The sequence below is a fragment of the Corvus cornix genome, chromosome Z (genome assembly GCF_000738735.6).
Source record: "Corvus cornix cornix isolate S_Up_H32 chromosome Z, ASM73873v5, whole genome shotgun sequence".
Classification (NCBI taxonomy): Eukaryota; Metazoa; Chordata; class Aves; order Passeriformes; family Corvidae; genus Corvus; species Corvus cornix.
This window is the reverse complement of record NC_046357.1, coordinates 42,089,157-42,110,317: the sequence shown is the minus strand read 5'-3', so window position 1 is coordinate 42,110,317 and position 21,161 is coordinate 42,089,157. Positions and strand designations below refer to the sequence as shown.

At 40.2% G+C, this 21,161-nt stretch overlaps 1 protein-coding gene and 1 long non-coding RNA gene across 2 annotated transcripts in view; one reads left to right on the top strand and one right to left on the bottom strand.

The window, feature by feature from the left end:
- The window catches only part of TEK (TEK receptor tyrosine kinase), a 49,685-nt gene that overhangs the window by 8,376 nt on the left and 20,148 nt on the right, over window positions 1-21,161 (top strand). The window contains exons 2-3 of the mRNA XM_039567558.1: window positions 11,208-11,519; window positions 18,952-19,062. Of these exons, the coding sequence (XP_039423492.1) occupies window positions 11,208-11,519; window positions 18,952-19,062 (423 nt within the window). The remainder of the gene's footprint in view (window positions 1-11,207; window positions 11,520-18,951; window positions 19,063-21,161) is intronic.
- Window positions 232-20,703, bottom strand: LOC109144859. Its single transcript, XR_002045849.2, has 3 exons — window positions 20,453-20,703; window positions 6,556-6,646; window positions 232-300 (listed from the first exon to the last, which is right to left on the bottom strand). It is a non-coding gene; the product is annotated as an uncharacterized LOC109144859 (long non-coding RNA).

Sequence of the window (21,161 nt, the reverse complement as noted above, 5' to 3'; positions counted from 1 at the left end):
ACTTAAAACACAGTTACATAGTATTATCAGCAAATGTCATTAGTTCAGCAAATCAGAAGTTATCATAAGAGATATCTGTAGAAAGGTATACACAAATATTATACTAATTCAAATTTAGTTTTCAGTAATTTCAGCATTAATGTTGATAATGTTGATTCAGAGATACATTGATGAACCTATCACATGCAGAGCCCTGAGGGCTGTTCTCCTGCCATCAGATTCAAAGTTAGTCCACATTTGAGTAAAGATCACTTTTACAATCCTCATTTTGATTTTCTAGTCAGTTTCTTCTGTAAAAATCTGTAAAAGAAAAATACAAGTCACATGACAACCTTAGACTCTTAACTCACCCTTAACCATTGCAATGAGATGTATATATACAGGTTGTTCAAGTCCACCTCACAGTAAAAATGTAATGTGCTGTAGAACTGCAAATTGTCCTGCAGTGAAAACCAGAAAGTAGCACGAAAAGGCAGAAGTCCTTATTTCCCTGCAACTTTCTTCACAATTGCTCTGTACAGATCTTCTTGATTAGCAGCATGCCAACAGCTGTTAACAATAAAATTACGAGTTTGAGATGTTACTTTTGGCATCTATAAAAGGCTAGAGGTTAATGCAGGCAAAAAAAAAAAAGTTTTTAATCTGTTGAAATCATGTTTGGAAATATTCTTATCTAGCAATTGCTGTAATAGGCTACATGTTGTTATTTCCAATTCCTCTTCTGTGGCTTCAGTTTCTTGATTGTTTAGCTGCACATGCATTCAACCTGTTTAGCCCTCAGATCACTTCCAGCATTACACTTTTTGGAAATATCCGGTGCTGTACGCACTATGGATGGAGAAGAAAAGAAGTCCAGTTATTCCACCTTTTTTCCTTGTCCCTCCTATTTCTCTGCATGGTGTCATATACCTATTTGACATAGACAGCAACAACGTTCATTAAGTCACAAGTAGAGGAGAAACAAAAGTCATTTGCAGAGATTAGCTATAAAAATGTGGAGAGCACAGACAGCCCAGCACCAATGGGCTGCCAGTCACTGCATTTTCCACAGGGGCTGACCAGCGAGGTGTGTGCTGTAGTCACACCCATCTCAATAGATCTGTCAGCTTTCCCGCTTTTGTTTGAGAATGATATCATGTTTCCTGGGGCGAGCAGTGGAAGACAATGCGAGCCTGCTTTCCTCTAGATACTGCAGGCGGAGTTCAGGAAAGCAGGAATGACATTCCCTGAGCAGGGGAGAGTCTACACTCCGTACAGACACTGAACTGGCTTAACCTTGTCCCCGATGATTGTGGACTTCTCTGGGTGTGTTGCTGGGTAGGCACAAAATCCACTCCACCCTTTTTCTAGGTGAAAAGCACTGACTTGGCTCCCATTAGGAGAAATAGCCTTTGATTTAATGTCTTTTTATTTTTAATAGCAGTACTCCATTAGCAGCTAGAACTAATGATCCAGAGTGGAAGATGGCATTCAAAGTATACACAAATGCTCACTTTTGCACTCTCTACATTCCACGGCAAATGTTCAATGAAACTGATAAGGAGTTGAATTTAATACTGCTGGGATTCTTCAAACTGTACTGAGTATCACCACATGTTTTTTCTTTTGGTTGTTTATGTTCCTGACATTTTGGAGTAGCAAAATTATGCTGACATATATCCTGAAGTATGGATTCCAATGCTCAGCTTGTGGCTAGGTTCAGTTGGTTAAGTTCTGACCAAAGAAGAGCTGCAGATTTACTTATTCCCCTAAAGGCAAGGAATGAGTGTCACAACTTGCCTTTTTCCTCAGAAGTGCTTCAGACATCCTCAGGTGTCCTCAAATGGTCTAGAAATCTGCTTGCAGTTTCTCACAGTGAGCTAACTCTCAGAAATGTTCAAGTGTGAGCCTTATTTTAGCAAGATGACCACCATCAGTAAAGGACTGGTGAAAACCAGCAACAATTACAATTAGCTTCAAGAACATTTGACTATTTCTATCAGGAAACAAATATATTGTCAAATGTCTCCATTCTCCAAGACAGAATCTTCTGTGCTACGGTTTTGCTCTGCCAATAATCTTAGATCCAGTGGCTTTCTAAAGATACTAGATTTCTTTTTCTCACTTAGCTGTTGGACCCATATATGGTAAAAGACTCAAAATATTATAATAGCCTTTTTAGAAAAGGATAACAGTGGAGCAAACCAGTGCAGTAGCATTCAATAGCTCTCTATCATCTATGTTGATGGCTGCATTTTCTTTGGGATCAGTAGGGGTTATGAAAAAAAATCTAAATTATCATTATTATGTGACTCATTTTCATATTTACAAAGTTGAACAGCTTTTAACATATATTACCAGAGACACAAGCACCTTTATAATGCTATAAGCTTTTCAAAATGACAAGTCAAAAGTTTTAGTTGGATTGGAAAGTTCTAACAATTCTGTTTCAAGACTTGTATTTCTCTTTTGAAGCTTAACTTAATCAAAAGAAAACCTGTATTAACCAGTGGCTAATCCATGCCTCTGACAGTGAGCAGGAATGTCATTCTTCCCATAATTGAAGGGACTAGGCCTCTGTGAGCATCTTCAAATAGGCTGTTGTCAGATCAAGTGGCACCTGAACTTCAGTGTCGTATGACTGAGTGCTGGAGTTTGAACCTCCCACAAAGAAATGGAGGAATACCACTTCTGACCTTTGAATGTCGGGAATTTCATAACTATAACTGTGAGGTTTTAATATCAGGTATTTGTTACATGACCAGACATTACATTGATCCACAACCTTTCTGACACCTAAATTATCAAACTACTAATGTGAATTAGAGGAATTTTAAACCAAATTCACTTTTTGTTCCTGAAGTGTAATTGATTTGTGAGACCCTGAAATTGCATCCGCCTGCCATACTGTGCCTGGTTCACACCTACTGAGATGCAGACTAGCTCTCAGGAAGCCTGTGTTCCCAAAGGTCATTTCAACAGCTGGGAATAGTTGAGAGTGGAAAGGCATTACATCAGGCCCAAAGGAATCAAATCTGAAAGGGTGAAATGAAACCACACTACATTTTTAAGTGTCAACATATGCTATTGTTTTAGATACAATTTTCATATATAGATACATGAATACACATGTATTATATGGTTTTCATACTTAGTCATAATTAAGATGGATAGATTACTTTTTTGCTGAATTTTCATTTAAGGGAAAACTGAAGTTGTAATATTTTGCACAGATTGTCTGATATCCACAAGATTTTTATCAGGAAAGCTTCAGTGAACAAGAGGGAGAATAGAAGTCATAGACATTGATTGTCACTGAGCAGATGGCCCTAGGGCAGGGGTCCTTCATGTGCTCATGATGAGAATTACCTGGGCTGGAAACCTGCTCTGTATCAGTCACATACATTTGAGTGTGCTTGGCCTAGACCCATCTCTTAAACAAAAAACCGTGTCCAGCTCTCTTGGAAGACCAAGGAGTCATTGTGGTATGAAGGGTGTTGGGTAGGCACAGGAGCAATGAACCAAAAATGGATGCACCTACTACTTGTGTGAAACAGATTTAGTTCCATGGGCAGGTCCCTCTGTAATATAAGATCTATCTGGGGCTGGAGAGATGAAAATCTTAGAGAATCTGCAATGAAGAACTGCCTTCTAAAGACAGTGTCTGTCCTGTGCTGGTAAATCATATTTAGGATGCTGTTCCACTGTGGTTTCAGTGGAGGCACACAGCAAAGAACAACCCATGTCTAAAATAGAGGCTTTCCTATAAGGAGTTTAAAATGCTGATTGTTTATATTACAGATTTGATAGCTGTTCTCCAACTGTTAAACAAGGGTCATATCTTAAAGAAGTTAAAAAGCTATCAAAATACATTTTGCAATTCATCACTTGGAACTATTAACCCCTTTAGGGTGTAAAGATATTAGGCATTTACTAAGTCCTGAAAGGATTTTTGAAAGATACATTAACAAATTGCATTTCTCTGTTCAGAAATGTAAGCTTTTTACTTCAAGGCTGGTAGGTTTTTTTGCCTGCTATTTATTTTTTGCACTGTCAGCCTGACTAATGAAGTGGCTTAGTTAATTTCTCCTTTGGAGTATAACAAGCTTTCCTTGACAATGCAGTTCCAACTGCACTTCTGATTGTGCTGATGATTTTCCCTTGTGTTGTTTCCTGGCTGTTCATCACAGACAAGACACCGGTCAGGGGCCTTGGCCTCCGTAGTCACAAAGTGTGCTTAGCACCAGAAACACCTCCCAGCTACTTTAGTCAGAAAAATCAGTAAGTGGCAAAGTGAGGGTGCACTTCTGTACAGGCAAGAGTATTAGAATGTGTTCTCCCAGCAGTCAGTGATCACAGACAGCCAACCTTATGCTATTGTATGCACTGACTAATTAATCACCTGTGTTATTTTACCTGCTTTGGCTTAGCACTTGCCCACATACAACAGGCAGTACACATTTGCGGTACAAATAGGAGCTTCATAATGCAACTGGACAAGGGCCAGCCTTGTTACAGACATATTTATTTTGGTGTGCAAATACACTATTGATGGTATGCTATGATGATATTTTGCTGGCTGCAAATCCAACCACATGCATCTGAATTACAAGCCTGTCCTACTTGAGCTTTCCCACATTTCTCACCTTTTTCCAGCATTTTCAGCATTACCTGGCATGCTGTCATCTGGTTATTCAAGTAGCCATTGCTGCTGATATGTTGTTTTTCACTTCACTCACTTGTGGTCAACCAGGCATAAGGAGAAATCATGACAAACCATGTTTTGGTTTCTTTCTCATGTTTTGGTTACTCGCACACACACACAAACACATATTTAGTCATGGGCTCCCTACCCCCAGAAACCTCCAACTAAGCTGCAGCAGTGTTTCTCTTCTAGATTTTTCATCTTACAAGATGGTTTTGGTAGGTTGTGAAACAACTGACATGCAGAGAAAAAAAGAAGGCAGTGACATTTCCTTCAGCTGCACCAGAAGTAACCAAAGGCAGATGAGCAGATACCAAGATAGGCAGCCCTCTTACCTTTGACAAACTATTCCATTTTTCATACGTGTGCTCTGGTCTTCCTGCTACTGCTAAATAGCATAGTGATACCCTGTCACTAATTTTTCATCTCTTATTAGTTTCACGATACTTTCCCCCCACAAATAGTGCCCTATTTCTAAGGGCAAGTGGTCTTGGTATTTGAACTGTGAAGCATCTCACAGCTGCACAGTAGCATCATGCAAGATACAACAAGAAGATTCTTTAAATGAACAACAAAAATGGTTTTATTGGGAAACCTGTCTGTTAGCTCATTTATCAGATGTTTTCCCAGAGCATTTCTGTCTTTTTTTTCTTCCCTGCTGTTCCCATTGTATGGCAGAGAATCTTAATCTCTTTGGACAACAATAACTTCAGCCTTGTTTTCCTGTGCAGGATTGAGCTGTCAGAGGAGAATCTGACTCACTGGGAGAAATTACCTGAGCCACTGCTATCTTTGCATTCCAGATGAAATTTCTAGGACACTTAAAGACCACTGAGCCCATAAAATGAATACATGGTTTCAAAGCCTCCCAAATTACTTACTTCTTTAGAGAATGAACCAAAAATAATGTAAGAGAAGTGTTGAGAGCCCAGAAAAAAAAAACCAAAATTGCCAGGTTCTGGTTTGGCATATGTTCCACTCTCCCTGTGAAAAATATGCCTAAACAGTTAGTGTTTTGGGTTAGTTTCTGACTGGCTTTAATATTAAGTAAGGAGTACTTTATTTTTTCTTTTTGGGAGTGGAGACATGTGCATTTGGTCTCTATTTTATTTATTCATTCATATTTAACTTGCATTATTTCCAGCCTGGTTATGTTCCACATTGGCTAATTAATTAATTTTTTAAAAAATCACATAGTTTATTCAGTACTTCCCCAAGAATTAATCAAATGCCATACTTCCTCATCAAAATTGCTTGTATGATTGCCATTTGTATTCCTAAATAGATTTAATTTAATTCTTTTAATCTGGTATGTTGTTTTGTACCAAAAAGTAAAACTGGAGAGGGTACAGCTGAAGTTATAACTACAAAACAGACACAGTGAGAAATACTGAGGTTTAGGCTATTTAGCAAGTTGGGTTTGTTCTAAGTCAAAACCTTATTATTTCAAGCAGAGGGAGTGTTCACTGTTGTATTTTAAGAAACTTGCAGGAAGAAGGGTTGATGATTTAACAGTTTGGAACATACGCTTTCACCAGTCTCTAAATGATTTTCAAATGCTGCAGTGAGTGTTATACGCAACTGACTGTTTCACTTTCAGCATAACACCAAAACTAAGCACAGATTCTACTTTTTCCCTGCTAATATACTATCTATATGTTTTACATTCCTATTCCCAGACTCTTAACAGCCGGAATAATTTATGCTCCAAGCGATAACGTAAGAGAAAGAAAGAACTACATAGGTATTACATATTACATCTATTCTCTGCTTCACTTAGTGAAAAATGGAGTGGAATTTACTGGAATTTTCTGCCCTTTCATCTTCTCTCAAATAATTAGTACTGTAAAAGTATTAATCTTTCCGCTTACCTCTTACAACAGATCTTCTCCTTCTTCTGTTACACTCCAAATGCCAAGAGGACTTCCTGCTTACAGTTTCTTCAAGAAATCAATAATTGCTCTACAAATACAAGGAAATAAATACATCTTTAGGTGTGTCATGTCTAAACAATTTCTTTGCTTCCACTACCAATCAGTATTAACACCTATACGTTTTGCTCAGAACTCTGAATTCTCAATACCCCTTGCAAATATGACCTGCGTCCATATTATATGTGCTTTGAAGGACAGTGAGGTGTGGTTATCCTGTGATGGAGCTGACAAGTCTGGCTGCCTGTTATGGAAGAGGAGCATAAGGCATTCCAGTGTTGAACATTTTTTCCAAATAACAGGCAACTTTGCAAAGGTCCTACATTAGGTAGAAAATGCCTAGAATTTTCCCATGTTTTCCTTGAGACAAGACAAGGGTTAACAGTGGAAATACGGAAGTATATGGGCAGGGACTGTCAGAGGAAAGGACAAATCAACACTTTTCTCCTAAGAGTTACTGTATCTATGGCATTAAACTATCTCAGCTCAAGATTGCCACAGTCACTCATGAACTCTAGTGTCTAGCACCAATAATGGTCTAGAGGAGTGATATTTTAACCTCTGTCAGAGACTTGCTTGCTCTTTGAGTAGAACTATGGCTGGGATGTGTTCCACGGAATTTCTGAGAACTGTTTCTTTCAGCTGATCCTAGCCAAGTTTTGCTGGTGCAATGCAGGACAGAAAACATGATGACTCTGTGCATGTGTGAATGGCATTTTGGTAGGGAATGAGAACACACAGGGACTACAGACACAGCATGACAAATTTATTCTCTGTTTAGCACAATTTCCCCAGGTGAATGTCATAGAATCATACAATAATTTGAGTTGGAAGGGACCTTTTTAAGGTCATCTAGTTCCAATCTCACTGCTATGGACAAGGACACCTTCGTCTAGACCAGGCTGCTCCATCCAGCCTGGCTTTGAACACTTCCAGGGATGAGGCATCCACAACTTCTCTGGGTAACCTGTTCCAGTGGTTCACCTCCCTCGTTGTAAAAAATTCCTTCTTTGTATCTAAATTGACCCTCCTGTTGTTTCAAGCCATTACCCCTTATCCTATCACTACATGCCCTTGACAAAAGTCCCTCTCCAACTTTCTTGTAGCCCCTTCAGGAACTGGAAGGTGCTATAAGGTCTCCCTGGAGTCATCTCTTCTCCAGCCTGAACAATCCCACCTTTCACAGCCTTTCCTCAGAGGAGAGGTGCTCCAGCACTCCATCATCTACATAGTCTCTTCTGGACCCATTTCTACAGGTCCATGACCTTCCTGTGCTGGGGACCCGAGAGCTGGATACAGTGTTCCAGATGGGGTCTCACCAGAGCAGAGGGGCAGAATCGCCTCCCTTGTCCTTCTGGCCACGCTGCTTTGGATGCAGTACAGGATACAACTGACTCTCTGGGCTGCAGAAATCTGTACTAGAAAAGCTATGAAAGATACAGTTGAATATCACCCAGCAAGAGACAGGACAATCCTGTGTAATTTGGAGTGGACCAAGAGGAACTGCAAGTGTTTCCCTCCATTCATTTTGCTGTCTGGGCTATAGTCAGTGTGCTGTTATTTAAACTTGTTTAGAGGATGCCATTTTCACTGTGCTGGAAAGACTCAAAGCACTGCATCACTGTGAGTGATGTGTCATAAATTCTTGGCAATGGATCTTCCTTGCATGGTATCTCCCATTTACAGCAACAGCCTTCTGCAAGTGCTTTCTCTTCTCAAAATCTATTTGCACACACAGCAAATTGCCTTCCTGATAAGGTCTGTTCTTCAAGGACCAGGGCAGGAGTGAAAGGACTTTTTCAAGGCAGCACACAGGTCCTTGCTGCAGACATAGGCTGCTCCCTGTCTCTTATTTTTTGTGCTAAATTCTGTTGTCCTTGTTTGGTTCTTACATACTCAAAGCCTTCATTAACATCTAGGATATGATTTGCCTAAATTTTGCCAGACTAGGTAAGTTCCTTTTTAGCAAGAACAGTTGGATTACTTGAAATTGCATTACCATAAAGAGATGCTGTAGGAATCCCTACCCAGTGGAGTCAAAGAAAGCACAATTATCATCTCAAAGGCCTTAGATTGCCAAGATGCCTTTTTTTTAATTTTTCAAATTATATCTAAAGCATAGCTTTTCTTAGTGCAAAACTTTCACTGTTTTAAATTCTGCTTGCAGCTGGGAAACCTTAGCTGCAAAGTCATGCTTGGCATATAATTCCATACTTACACATAGATATAAATTCGTTTTAGAGGCAGAAAACCCTTTTGTGCTTCTCTGGGAAGAAACTTCATCTGTGTTCCATCTGCTTCACTGAGGTGTCTGGGCTACTCTGCAGTGTTTAATATGACAAAGAGCCACCTATCTTTAGACAATGAATCAGAACGCTATCCATTCACTGGTGGCTAGATTTTGATTCACCCAGAATATTCTCAAGTTTAAATAAGCAATATGTCTACATATTCTACACCTTTATTGCATGATTTTTATTACTACAAGGAACCAGATACGCAGCAAATGCCCCAAATCTGGTAGAATATTGCTTTGCATATGGATCAAAGGCAGCAAGAAAGCTGGTCCTCAAAATTCAGATTCTCCTACTGCTTTTTCTCAAAGTATTAAAAGGTTGAGGTGCAGGGGAAGAAAGAGGTGTTATTTTCCCCTTTAAAACTTTGTTAGAAGTCAGAGGAACAGAGAAATGCTAGGGAAAATGGAACTGGAGCCCTGGATGACCAGCCATCCTCTGAAGGACACCAGCCCCTTGGGCCCACACCTTTGTATTGGAAAGGCAGTTTCAGCTCTGTGCCCTGTGGACGCCAGGCAGAAATATCAGAATATTTCACTTCTGCTCTCTAACCCCAGGCCTGACCTCAACACAGAAAGTCACATCAAGTCACAGAATTTGAATCCAGATTTGATTCTGAGTTTCACAAAGTTTGCAAAAAACAGTATCTTGCAGTTTGTGATTTTAAGAACATCTCTAGCCTGCATGTGATCCTTGCTGATATAAACCGAAGCTGCTTTCAGTGCTGGTGACTGTTGAACTATATCTGCCTTTGGCTGATGTATCAGATCCATAGTAAAAGCACAAATGTTCCTCATAAAAAACTAAGAGGCTTGCGACAAATGCCCTGTAAAATGAATGCATGAGTCTGGTCTCATTTCCATCACATACCTCTTTAACTTTTTTCAAAGGATTTATATTTGCAGTATGCAGCAGGATGAACTGACTTTGCTGACCTGCACGTTTATGCTATATTTACTTTAATGGCTGTTGTGTCCTTTCCAGAAGGTTTCATTTCTCCATTATGTAACTGCAAGTTATCTGGGCTGGCACATGAAAGGGTGGTGGCTGTGGAAGACTGGTTGGGTGTGGTGAGTGTCAATGTGCTGTCAAGATACTTCAGTCCCCAGAGTGGTTGCTTGCATTGAAAGCAGAGGAGGACCTCCTCCCTTGGCCCAGAGCACTGCAGAGACACACGCAAAGACTGCAGTCAGCACTAAGACCTTTTGACCTCCCTTATCTAAGACTATACCCCTTCCTTCCCATCAGAGAACATTTGGAAGCTGACCGGCACTAAATATTAGGTCTCTCTATGTAAATACAAAATATACTTGTATCCAAATCAGGAAAATAGATGTGATGAATAAAAGAAATCAATTATTCTTCCTGTTTCAGCTGGAAAAAATGTGTTTCCCTTCTCCTTACCCTGAACTTAAAAAATAAAGGGAAACGCCTATTATTTGCCAATTGTTCATTATAGGAGAGCTGAATTTCCCTCCAGCTATGCACATTTGAACAACTAATAGTGTGGCACTCTGCTAGAGGATATTTTAATTAGGCTTGTATCTCTCATTTTCAAAGAAACGTTCATCTCTATGTGTTTCTGGCAGTCCTACTGATCAAAAGAAGCAATTTTGAGTGATTTAAACCTGACCTCACTTAACTAGTGGTGCCGACTTGCATTTTGTTTTTGCATAAGTTACTTTGTGCCACGGGCCTTGCCAGTGTCTGTTAGGGCTTCAAATATTTAATGTGATTGACTATGAAATCATTAGTCCAAATTCATAAAACAGCTGCAAAAAAATACTCCACGTGCTCAAAGTACTACCCGCTCCTGTAACTGAAAGTCATAACTGATTTACATCAGTTCATATGTACTAAATCATGTAAGGGACATCAAGGAAAGACCATTAAACTGACAACCTTATCATCTACTGATCCCATCACCAGTAAAGCACCGCATTTGAGGCATTTATGTGCATGTCTAACTATACACAGATCTATCTGCTTTGGCAACCTATGGCTTTCCTTGGGCTTCTACAACAGCTCTTGAAAGAAATTCAACATGTTTGCAAGACTTACTGCCTTTTCTGAGAAGAACAAACTCCATCTGTTTGTGTCATAAAAAATAAATCCTCGAGTCATTGTAGCAGAATACTTAATCTGTGTTCATCTGATTTTGCACAAAAGCTGTGCAAGACACCAGCCAGAGAAACCCTGAGCACTGCGTGACACAGCTTACCTGGTGATTTGATTGGTCACATATTTGAATTCTGCAGTAATTTTTTTTTTAACTTGATGCTTTTTTTTTTTTTTCAGGTAAAGTAGAAGCAGCACTGGACCTCATACTGATCAATTCCTTCCCTCTGGTGGGCAACTCCGAGACATCACTTATATGTATCACTTCCAAATGGCGTTCCCGTGAGTCTATCACGATAGGCCGGGACCAGGAGGATGTGGCAAACCAGCACCGAGAACCACTGGAAGTTAATGAAGATTCCAAGAGAGCAGCAGCCAAAACAGTGGTGTGGAAGAGAGAACAGGCCAGTGAAACTATCGGTGCATACTACTGTGAAGGGAAACTCAGGGATGAGGTGACAAGGATACACACCATGAAGATGCCACTGGGAGGTACAGTATAGTGGTCAGATCTAAATGGTACTGCTTGCAGACTGGCAGCTATCCCTGGTTGACATGAGTGGGCACAAACATGGCTCCAGACCAGGCAAGGCAGTCCTGAGTCAATAAAAATAGACTTGGTTCAAGGCCCCTTTTTTTTCTACAGTGCAGAAAAACTGGTTGGTACTAGGTGCTAGTCATTTCCTTGTGGAAGTTAGTCAGACATCTGTAAGTATTCTGCCTGCATCTGGCAACTGCCAGGCACACAAAGTCAGTCAGCAATTAAGGTGGCCTCACTGACCCCATAGAATAACATTCCATTCCCCATGGAATACACGGCAACTCCTGCCCTGGGTTTTTCACATCCCAGACCCTTGATTTCAAACAGGCTTCCATTTTAAAAGTTTGACAGGTCTGAGATGTAGATAGCTAAACATCACTATTCTATTTTCTTAAGAAAATGGGCAAGCTGAGCCTAGAAAATAATTGCCTTGCTTAAAGTTTAGGAAAACTACAGATCGGCAACACTGGATCTGCACAGTCCATGTCAGTGAAAAAAAAAAAAGGATCCCCTCTCATCACTGGAAAGGAAATACAGAGAAATTTTCCAAAATCTGAGAAGATTATTCACAAAAATCCACTACAGATTTCATTATTCATTTGATTTTGGTTTTAGGCTAAGCACAGTAGTAAAAGCAAATATGGCAGGGATATAGTGGGATGAGAAGGTGAGATTTCCAAGGTCCATTAAATTGCTTTTCCACATCTTCAAAATTTTCCTTGTTTCTGGACCTCATTAGACTTCTGGGACAAGTTCCAAAGCAGAGATCACCATCAACTACAGAAAGGCACAAGAAATTTTTGAGTAATTTTCTGCAGCAAATCACATTTTCAAAACTGAAGATGATTTTTAATAGATTTTACTTCACTGCTAGTATTTTGTGCCATGGTAACTGGTCTGTGAGGAGACTCGACAATTTTAATCTTTCTTTATAAGGTTTCAGTAAGAGCAATTTTTGTTGTTGGTATCTCCTGAAATTACATAACAAACTTATAAAAGGAGATATTTTCATTTGTAAGAGCTGCAGCTAGTGCCTGTTATTATTTCTTTGAGCATGGATAGGTTGGAAGCAAGCTTAGTAGGACAAGTGCATTTTTCTTTGGCTTACGTTTTCTCTGACCAAATGTGGTCTTTGAAGGGCTGGATTGGTCACCAAGAAAGCTCTGCAGATGCAGACTGACAACTCCTCCATTGTTTCAAAGGAGGCTGCAGTGAGGAGGTGATAAGATAGTAGTCCATGGAATGTCAATGTGACCCTGCCTGTGGCAGTCTGCCAGCAAGCTGAGCACATTTCTGGCTGTTCTGTTGTAGAGCAACATCCATGGGTGGAAGAATGTCTTCTGAATCTATCAGTTCTTTGCACTTGGTATCTGTGGGCCTAGGAGCAGAGAATTTTAAGTAATCAAACTTTACCTTTTAAGTAATCAAACTTTGCTAAGAAGGCTTCTTATGTGACAAATGTTGTTCTAAACAGAAGTAGCATTCACACCAGCAGTTGGTAGGTTTCCTGAATTAATTTCTGTGTTTGAATCCATTTCTCAGATTTTCTCTGCAAAAGTTTTCACTAACAAAATTCGAACTAGCAAGTCCTCAGTGAAAGTGTATAATCTAATCAGATTAGATGGGTGAGAAAGAGGTGCATCAGAAATTCTCAAAGCTCTTAAAGTGCACAGAAAGAGGAGAAAGAGGTTAAGGAAAGATGGTGAGGTTTGGCAAAACATATGTATCTAGAAAACAGATCTTTTTCCACTTTACTGTTGTTGTCTTCATAATTTTTAAAGTCAGAATATGTTTTTCAATAGCAAAAATTGAGTTGAAATCTATAGTTTCCCATTAGGGACACCAAAGTCATGGGAAGAAGCAGCACTTCTGGAAACCCAGCCACTGTTTTCTATCCTCCTGGCAAGAAGCATTAATCATTTGGGTAGCCCCACTGACTTAGTGGGAACTGCCATCTGCCTGATTATATACCTATTATCAAATATGAAGATACAGTGAGGATTTTTGCTGTATAGTATGGAAAGATAACAGGTTCATTTTCCTGATTTATTTTACCATCTGCTATTCTCAAAGTAACAAGTCAATTCTCCTGAATTATTTATACTGAAACTTTGTAGTTACACATGTAATATTCATTGATGCAATGAGAGGGAACAGTTTATGCTTTATCTTCTTATGGGGAGTGATCCTTATACTGTATAAGTACACATCTCTAGAACAGAACACCACAGGGTGTTCTCCTTCTAGTCAAAGACAATTTATTCAATTTCTCTACACAATAATTTATTCAAATTCTCTACACATATATTTTCATATATGTGATTGAGTTTTCCCCACAGAAACTCAACCATGGAGCTGGCAAAAAATAATAGAAATGCTAGCAACAGAGCATTATGGCACTTGTCCTGCAGCTCAGTTCATTATGTCTCTATAAGGAATGGGCACATTCGAGATGTGAAATCATGTAATACAAGTCACAATCTAAAAATACATTGGAACTGAGCCCAAGAGGGAGTGTGCATTCCTTTCCATTGTAACAGTACCCTTTAGAAAATTCTTATGGTTTAGCCTAACAACATGCAAAGAAAAGTAAATGGGAATACAAACATTTAATATCTTGTTAAAACAATTAGTATTGTCTCACTAAATTTGGTCCAAAAACCAATGCAACTAAACCCTTTTGGATCATTTGTAGCTAACAATTAATGTTTTGCAAAAGCTGTTGAATTATTTTTTTCTTAAATAGATAATGATTTTTCACTATGCGTCTGTTACTAATAAATAACTTCTAACTTGGGAGCTGACAGTAAGTTGGAATTGCTTTCAGTTTTTGTTTGCTTGTTTCTAATGAAATCTTATTTTATTATTCTATATTAGAATTCTCTGTTTCTCTAAGATTTAAGTGTAGATACCAGTGTTTAGGCAAAATGACAAATGCATGTACTTAATGTGAAGCAGGAAGACTCCTGCTGAAATCAATTGCGTATAACTTATAAGGGAATGAAAACATGTGGCAGAGCCTCAGAGCATAAACACTAGAACTGCACAGGGGATGGAAATTCCAATCTGCAAAGAATTGTGAATTTTCAATAGTTGTCTTTTTTCCAACCATAAATAAAACATTTAAATGTCAAAATTTTCAAGGAAATAATATCCTAGGAGAGAAGTTGGCTTGGATTGATAAAAATGTCTTCATTCTTGCTCAGATTTTCTTTCTTTAATTTTACATCATATAATTTTGATTTTTAACTTAAAATTTTATTTTGAAATGAAAATATCAAAATGTTCTTTCTTTTATTGCAAGAATATTATCCTTTTTTTACCTCCTCAGATTTTGCAAAATTATGTTGTGGAGGTACTGGCAGACTAGCAGCCTCATACAAACTTCGATATGGCATCTGTCTGCTCATTTTTTACAGCTCTGTTACATATAAAAGATAACAGAAAGTTACTTCATAACTTTTTTCTCTGCTTTCTGATCCTATCTCTGTGTATTTCTTTCCCACCAAATTTTAGCCAGCCACAAGCTCCGAATTATTTTCTCCAACTTTTGGTATGAACCAAAGGATGTTTTATCAACAGTTTGTAAAAATGAACCAAAAAAGGAGGCATGGTTCTAGATAAAAGGCAATTTTTGATTAATAAGTTGTCTAACAGTTTACACTAACTTGTATATATGTTCCTTAAAAAAATATTTGTTGTGAAATAAATGTAACTTTATTAGAAATGGAACCTGTGCAAATGCAGAGCTGACCAGGAGCATGAATGGCTCTTAAAGGATTCCTTCCAACTGAAATGCAGGTGGGTCTTGTATCAGAAAAGTCCCACTCAGCTTGCTTGGGAGGCAGGTGGCAGCAGAAGGAAAAACAAGGATGGATGGACTTACCTGGAGGAACTTGCATAGGAGGAAACCTTAAGGCTAAAAAACTTCAAATCTAGAAAGAGCAAAGGGACTGGTTTAAATCAATGTGTCACTCCCCCGAGTGTTCCATAAGGGAAAATACAGAGGCATCAAATTCTCAGTCAGGTAAGGAGCTGAATAATTACGAAGTCAAATTTGGCTAATTTTAGAAGAGGTTTTTTTCCCCCATATAACATATGAATGACAGTATGGCATAAACCTTCAGAGCTAAAAATGACCTCAGAACCTGAATCTGTCCTCAAAACACTTCACAACTTTCTCTTAGCATTTTCCAAGTAAATGAAAGGAAGCATCCTTAACTTCTAACTTGTTTCAAAGGAATGTCAATTAAAATTACCATTTCACTCAGAATCACAAAATCACCAGGTTGGAAGAGACCTTCAAGATCACCGAGTCCAACCCATGCCCTAACACCACCTCAACTAAACCATGGCACTGAGTGCCACATCCAATCTTTTTTTAAACACATCCAGGGATGGTGACTCCACCACCTCCCTGGGTAGACAATTCCAGAACTTTATCACTCTTTCAGTAAAAACTTTTTCCTAACATTCAACTTAAATTTCCCTTGGCACAGCTTAAGACTGTGCCCTCTCGTTTTGTCAGTTGCCGCCTGGTGAAAGAGACCAACCCCCACCTGACTACAACAATCCTGCAGGAAGTTGTAGAGAGCAATAAGGTCACCTCTGAGTCTCCTTTTCTCCAGGCTAAACAACCCCAGCTCCCTCAGTCTTTCCTCATAGGGCTTGTGTTCCAAGCCCCTCACCAGGCTTGTTGACCTCCTCTGGATGCATTCAAGTGCCTCAACGTCCTTCCTGAACTGAGGGGCGCAGAACTGGACACAATGCTCAAGGTGTGGCCTCACCAGTGCCAAGTACGGGAGAAGAATGACCTCCCTGCTTCTGCTGGCCACACTATTCCTGATACAGGCCAGGATGCCATTGGCCTTCTTGGCCACCAGGACACACTGCTGCTTCATGTTCAGTTGGCTGTCAACCAGTACCCCCAGGTCCCTTTCCGCCTGGGCACTGTCCAGCCACACTGTCCCCAGCCTATAGCATTGCAGGGGGTTATTGCAGCCAAAATGCAGGACTTGGCACTTGGACTTGTTAAACTTCATCTTATTGGACTCTGCCCATCTATCCAACCATTCCAGGTCTCTTTTCAGAGCCCTCCTACCTTCCAACAGATTGACACATGCTCCTAGCTTAGTGTCATCTGCAAATTTACTAATGAAAGACTCAATACCCTCATCCATGTCATCAATAAAAATATTGATTGATGGTCCCAGTACAGATCCCTGAGGGACACCACTGGTGACTGGCCACCAACTGGATGCAGCACCATTCACCACCACTCTCTGGGCCTGGCCATCCAGCCAGTTCTCAACCCAGAAAAGAGTGCTCCTGTCCAAGCCGTGGGCTGTCAGCTTTTTCAGGAGCTTACTGTGGGAGACAGTGTCAAAGGCTTTGCTGAAGTCCAAATAGACAACATCCACAGCCCTTCCTGCATCCACCAGGCAGGTCACTTGGTCATGAAAGGAAGATCAGGTTGGTCAAACACAACATACCCCTCCTAAACCTGTGCTGGCTGGGTCTGATCCCCTGGCCATCCTGTAGGTGCTGTGTGATGGCACTCAAAGTAAACTGCTCCATTACCTTGCCGGGTACCAAGGTGAGACTGACTGGCCTATAATTTCCAGGATCCTCCTTCCTACCCTTCTTGTGAATGGGCATCCTGTTGGCCAGCTTCCAGTCATCTGGAACCTCACCAGTGAGCCAGGACTGTTGGTAAACAATGGAGAGTGGCTTTGCAAGCTCATCTGCCAGCTCCCTCATCACCCTGGAATGGATTCCATCTCATCCCATAGATGAGTGGCTCAGCAGTTCTCTGACTGCTTCCTCCTGGATAACAGGGGGACCATCCTACTCCCTGACACCATCTACCAGCCCAGGAGGACAGTTGTCCTGAGGACAAACTGTCTTTCCAATAAAGACTGAGGCAAAGAAGGTGTTAAACACCTCTACCTTCTCCCCATCTGTGGTCACTAAATTCCCTCCCTCATCCAGCAGAGAACCGAGGTTGTTCTAACCCTTGCTTTTTCCATTAATATATTTGTAAAAACATTTTTGATTATCGTTCACAGAAGTTGCCAAATTAAGTTCTAACTGAACTTTGGCCTCTCTAATTCTTTTCCTACATTCCCTAACAACCCCCTTAAATATTTCCTGAGGTACCTGACCCTCCTTCCAAAGATGATACATCCTCTTTTTATTCCTTAGTTCCTTCATAAGCTCCTTGCCCATCCAGTCTGGATATTTGCCTTGTCGACTCATCTTTTGGCACACAGGGACAGTCTGTTCCTGTGCCCTCAAGATCTCTGTTTTGAAGCATGCCCACCCTTCCTGGACTTCTTTGTTTTAAAGGGCTGCTTCCCAAGGAACTCTCCGAGTAAGTCTCCTTAATAGGCCAAAGTCTGCCCTCTGGAAGTCTAGTGTGAAAGTTTTATTGATGCCCCTCCTTATTTCACCAAATATTGAAAACTCATTTTAGAAAGAACTATTTCTTGAGGTTTTTTCTGTCCCTTCCCCAGTTATCTTCTGATGACATTTTTCCACTAGTACTGATAAGAAAAAGGTAGAAATGTTGGGAAAATCCTTCTATCTACTGCTTTCTTTGTTGTTTAAATCAAGATCTACAAACAAATGTATAAGCATACCTTTCTGTTTAAGCAGGAAAATTAATTTCAATTTCCCTGCTGGAAAACTGACTGATCTACACCTGTCCCTCACACAGAATTTTTATTTCATTAAGCCATATTTCCAGGTGAGAATATTTTGGTAAAAGTACCATCGCCTGTGAATATGATTTTTTCTCCCCTTTGGTTCTTAGTGCAATACAACATTCTCTGTATTTCCAGAATAATGTGAACTAACACAAACACCGACCTACTCTATCCTACCTCACCTCCTGCCAGCCCTGCAGGATTGTGGTCTCCTGAACTATCTTAATGGTTCTGCATCATGAAGCTTAAGTAGAAAAGAACTGAATCATCTAGGTATTTGTTTGCCAGTGATAGCTTGTTCCCTGCAATAAAAGTTCGAGTACTTTATCCAGTCTGCTTTAAAAATGTCTCAAGGGATAAAGAAACTTGGGAAAGTATTTCACAGCCAGTTGGAGCTCCTAGTTAGAAACTGTTTCCAGTTACTCAACCACAAGCCAATTATTTTTTTCAGGCCTCAGGTTCTAGTGGCAGTCTGTTGTTTCAGGGTATAGGCAAGTCCTCTGTCTTTCCCAAAACATAGGTTGAGGCTGCTGGTGGTAAAGAACAATTTTGCGCTCTAAAGAAATTGAGGTGTCAAAATCTGAGTGAGGGTCATGATGTAAACCATTCTCAGCTGTCAGGACCAGAGACCAGATAGAGACTGTAACTGCTATTTATCACATACTTCTGTTTTCAGCTTCGTTCCACCCAGTGGCACTAACTGTTACAGCAAATAAGGGAGAGCATGTGAACATTTCCTTCATCAGAATGGCATCAAAAGAGGAAGATGCAGTGATCTACAAGAATGGTAATCAATGGTTTTTGTCTTGTCTCTTCCTGCTATCATTGTTTTAACTGAGTGCCAAGTAACTGTTTTAAAGTTACTGCTGCTGATACCCATGCTGTGCAGCTGTAGCACTCATCATTCCTCATATATTTCATGTTTCCTAAAGGGGTGAATTGCCATAACCAATATGTTGATCTGACCTGTTTCTCTTCCACCAAAATTCCCAATCCTCTGTTTATATCTTTGCTTTGTTTTTTATTTTCCTTTTTGATTTCCGTCTACATCTCCTCATGTAGTTGCCTGGTTGGTTTTAGGTTGTTTATTTATTTGTTTGTTTTTCTTTCTGCGGCACTGTGAAGGGCCAGCTAGAATATCTTTCACTGAATTTCTACAGCTTTTCAAGTCATGCCTTTCATTCTCCAAAAGGCTTTTTGAGGCCACTTACCTTCTATGATGCCCTCCAAGCTAAGAAATTCATCACTAGTACTCTGCTATTGGAAAGAAAAAAATGTAAACAAAATCTAATCCTTATTTCATTCAACTACAAGAATTAGTCAGGTTGTAAATTGTATAACACCAACCCTTCTATCTAGCATGGCACCTAAATCCCATATAATCACTGTTCAGATGTGTGTTGCTCCTGCTTGACACTTGGAAATATGTGCAGGTTGCTATCTACCTCCTGTAGAAACATACAAAAATAAAGGTCACTAAAACTCACAATGCCTTTGTAGTCAGAATGTTAAACTGTTGTAGCTGCTAGGTTTAGTTTAGCAAGCTGCAGCTTTCCCAGAGAGCTCAGCGGGGCTGCTTAGGGCAGGGCAGCCATTCTGTCCTCCTGTAGTCCTTTTCGGATGGCCCTGCACTTTTGCTCTGGCCAGCTATCAGCTCTACAACCCAGTAACGGCAAAGGAGGCCAGAAGGGTCCCTCCAAGAGGGTTTCAGAGGACCTTTAATAGTCACATCTTGTCCCGGCAACTCCCAGAGGCAGAGAGACCTCGTGATCCTGGCGCGGGGGATTTTCTCAGGGGTTGGGGTACAGGAACCAATAGGGAGAACCCGAGGGAATGGCCAGGGCTAGGGGCAAGGGAAAGTGGGGGAGGGAACAATATGGGATCAGAAAAGCAACGGATAAACAGATTGCCACATTAAACCACAAGAAATTATGGTTGTGGGAAGCACACGTAATGTACTGCTCCATCTTTGATAGCCCATCTTACAGTGAGCCACCAGGAAACAGAGAGTAAATAGAGCAGAATGAGGTAAGGAACTGTCAACACACTGCAAAACAATTCATACAGCAAGTCAGTCTCAACCACAGTTACTGATTACCTGGAGCACTTCAACTGGCTGGAAGAATAAAATAGATAAAAGGGGTCTTTCAAAGAGGCAATAGGCAAAGTAGACTTACACAAATACCTGTTTCTTTGCTCTTCAGAGATTCAGCTATGTCAGGGCACAGCAGACGAGTTTGCCATCACTTGTCATTTCAGGGTTCCTAGGAAAATTTTGTGATCTCCTGTCAGCAGTTTCTCAGAAAAGAACCAGATGAGATGTTGGAGCAGGACTGCTTACGTCATGGTACTCCCTTAGCTGGGGTTCCATCTGGGAATTCAGAAAAAAATCTCAGATTGACTCTGGACAGTAGGTCAAGTCTTTCAGCTGATGAAACAACATTTCTGAGAAGTCCTGATACAGTATCTGGAAAAGAAGAGAAAATGCTTCTTCTGCTATATTTAGCTGCTGCAGTCTTTCACTTCAGTTGTTTCAAGTACTACTTCCCCTTACAGAACCTCACAATGGCTGTCTAGACAATGAAATGGTTCTGCTAAACAGGGTTGCTTTAAGACATTGGCATAACATCTTGGAAAACAAGCCATAAGAATTGAGCCTTGCTTAGCAGACTGTAAGCACAAGGTTTTCTTAAAGCTTTGCTGTCAAGTTTGTTATGCAGCTTGTAACTCAAAAGATACGAAGAAAATGCCCCACAGTTTCAAAAAAATTCCCTTTCATTATTTGTTCTTTTAATTTGGCCCTGTTTTCTTGGAGAATGTTTGTCATGTGCTGTCATGGACTGAAGTGACCCAGTCTTTCTGCTGTTTTGGTTATGACCCTCAGCA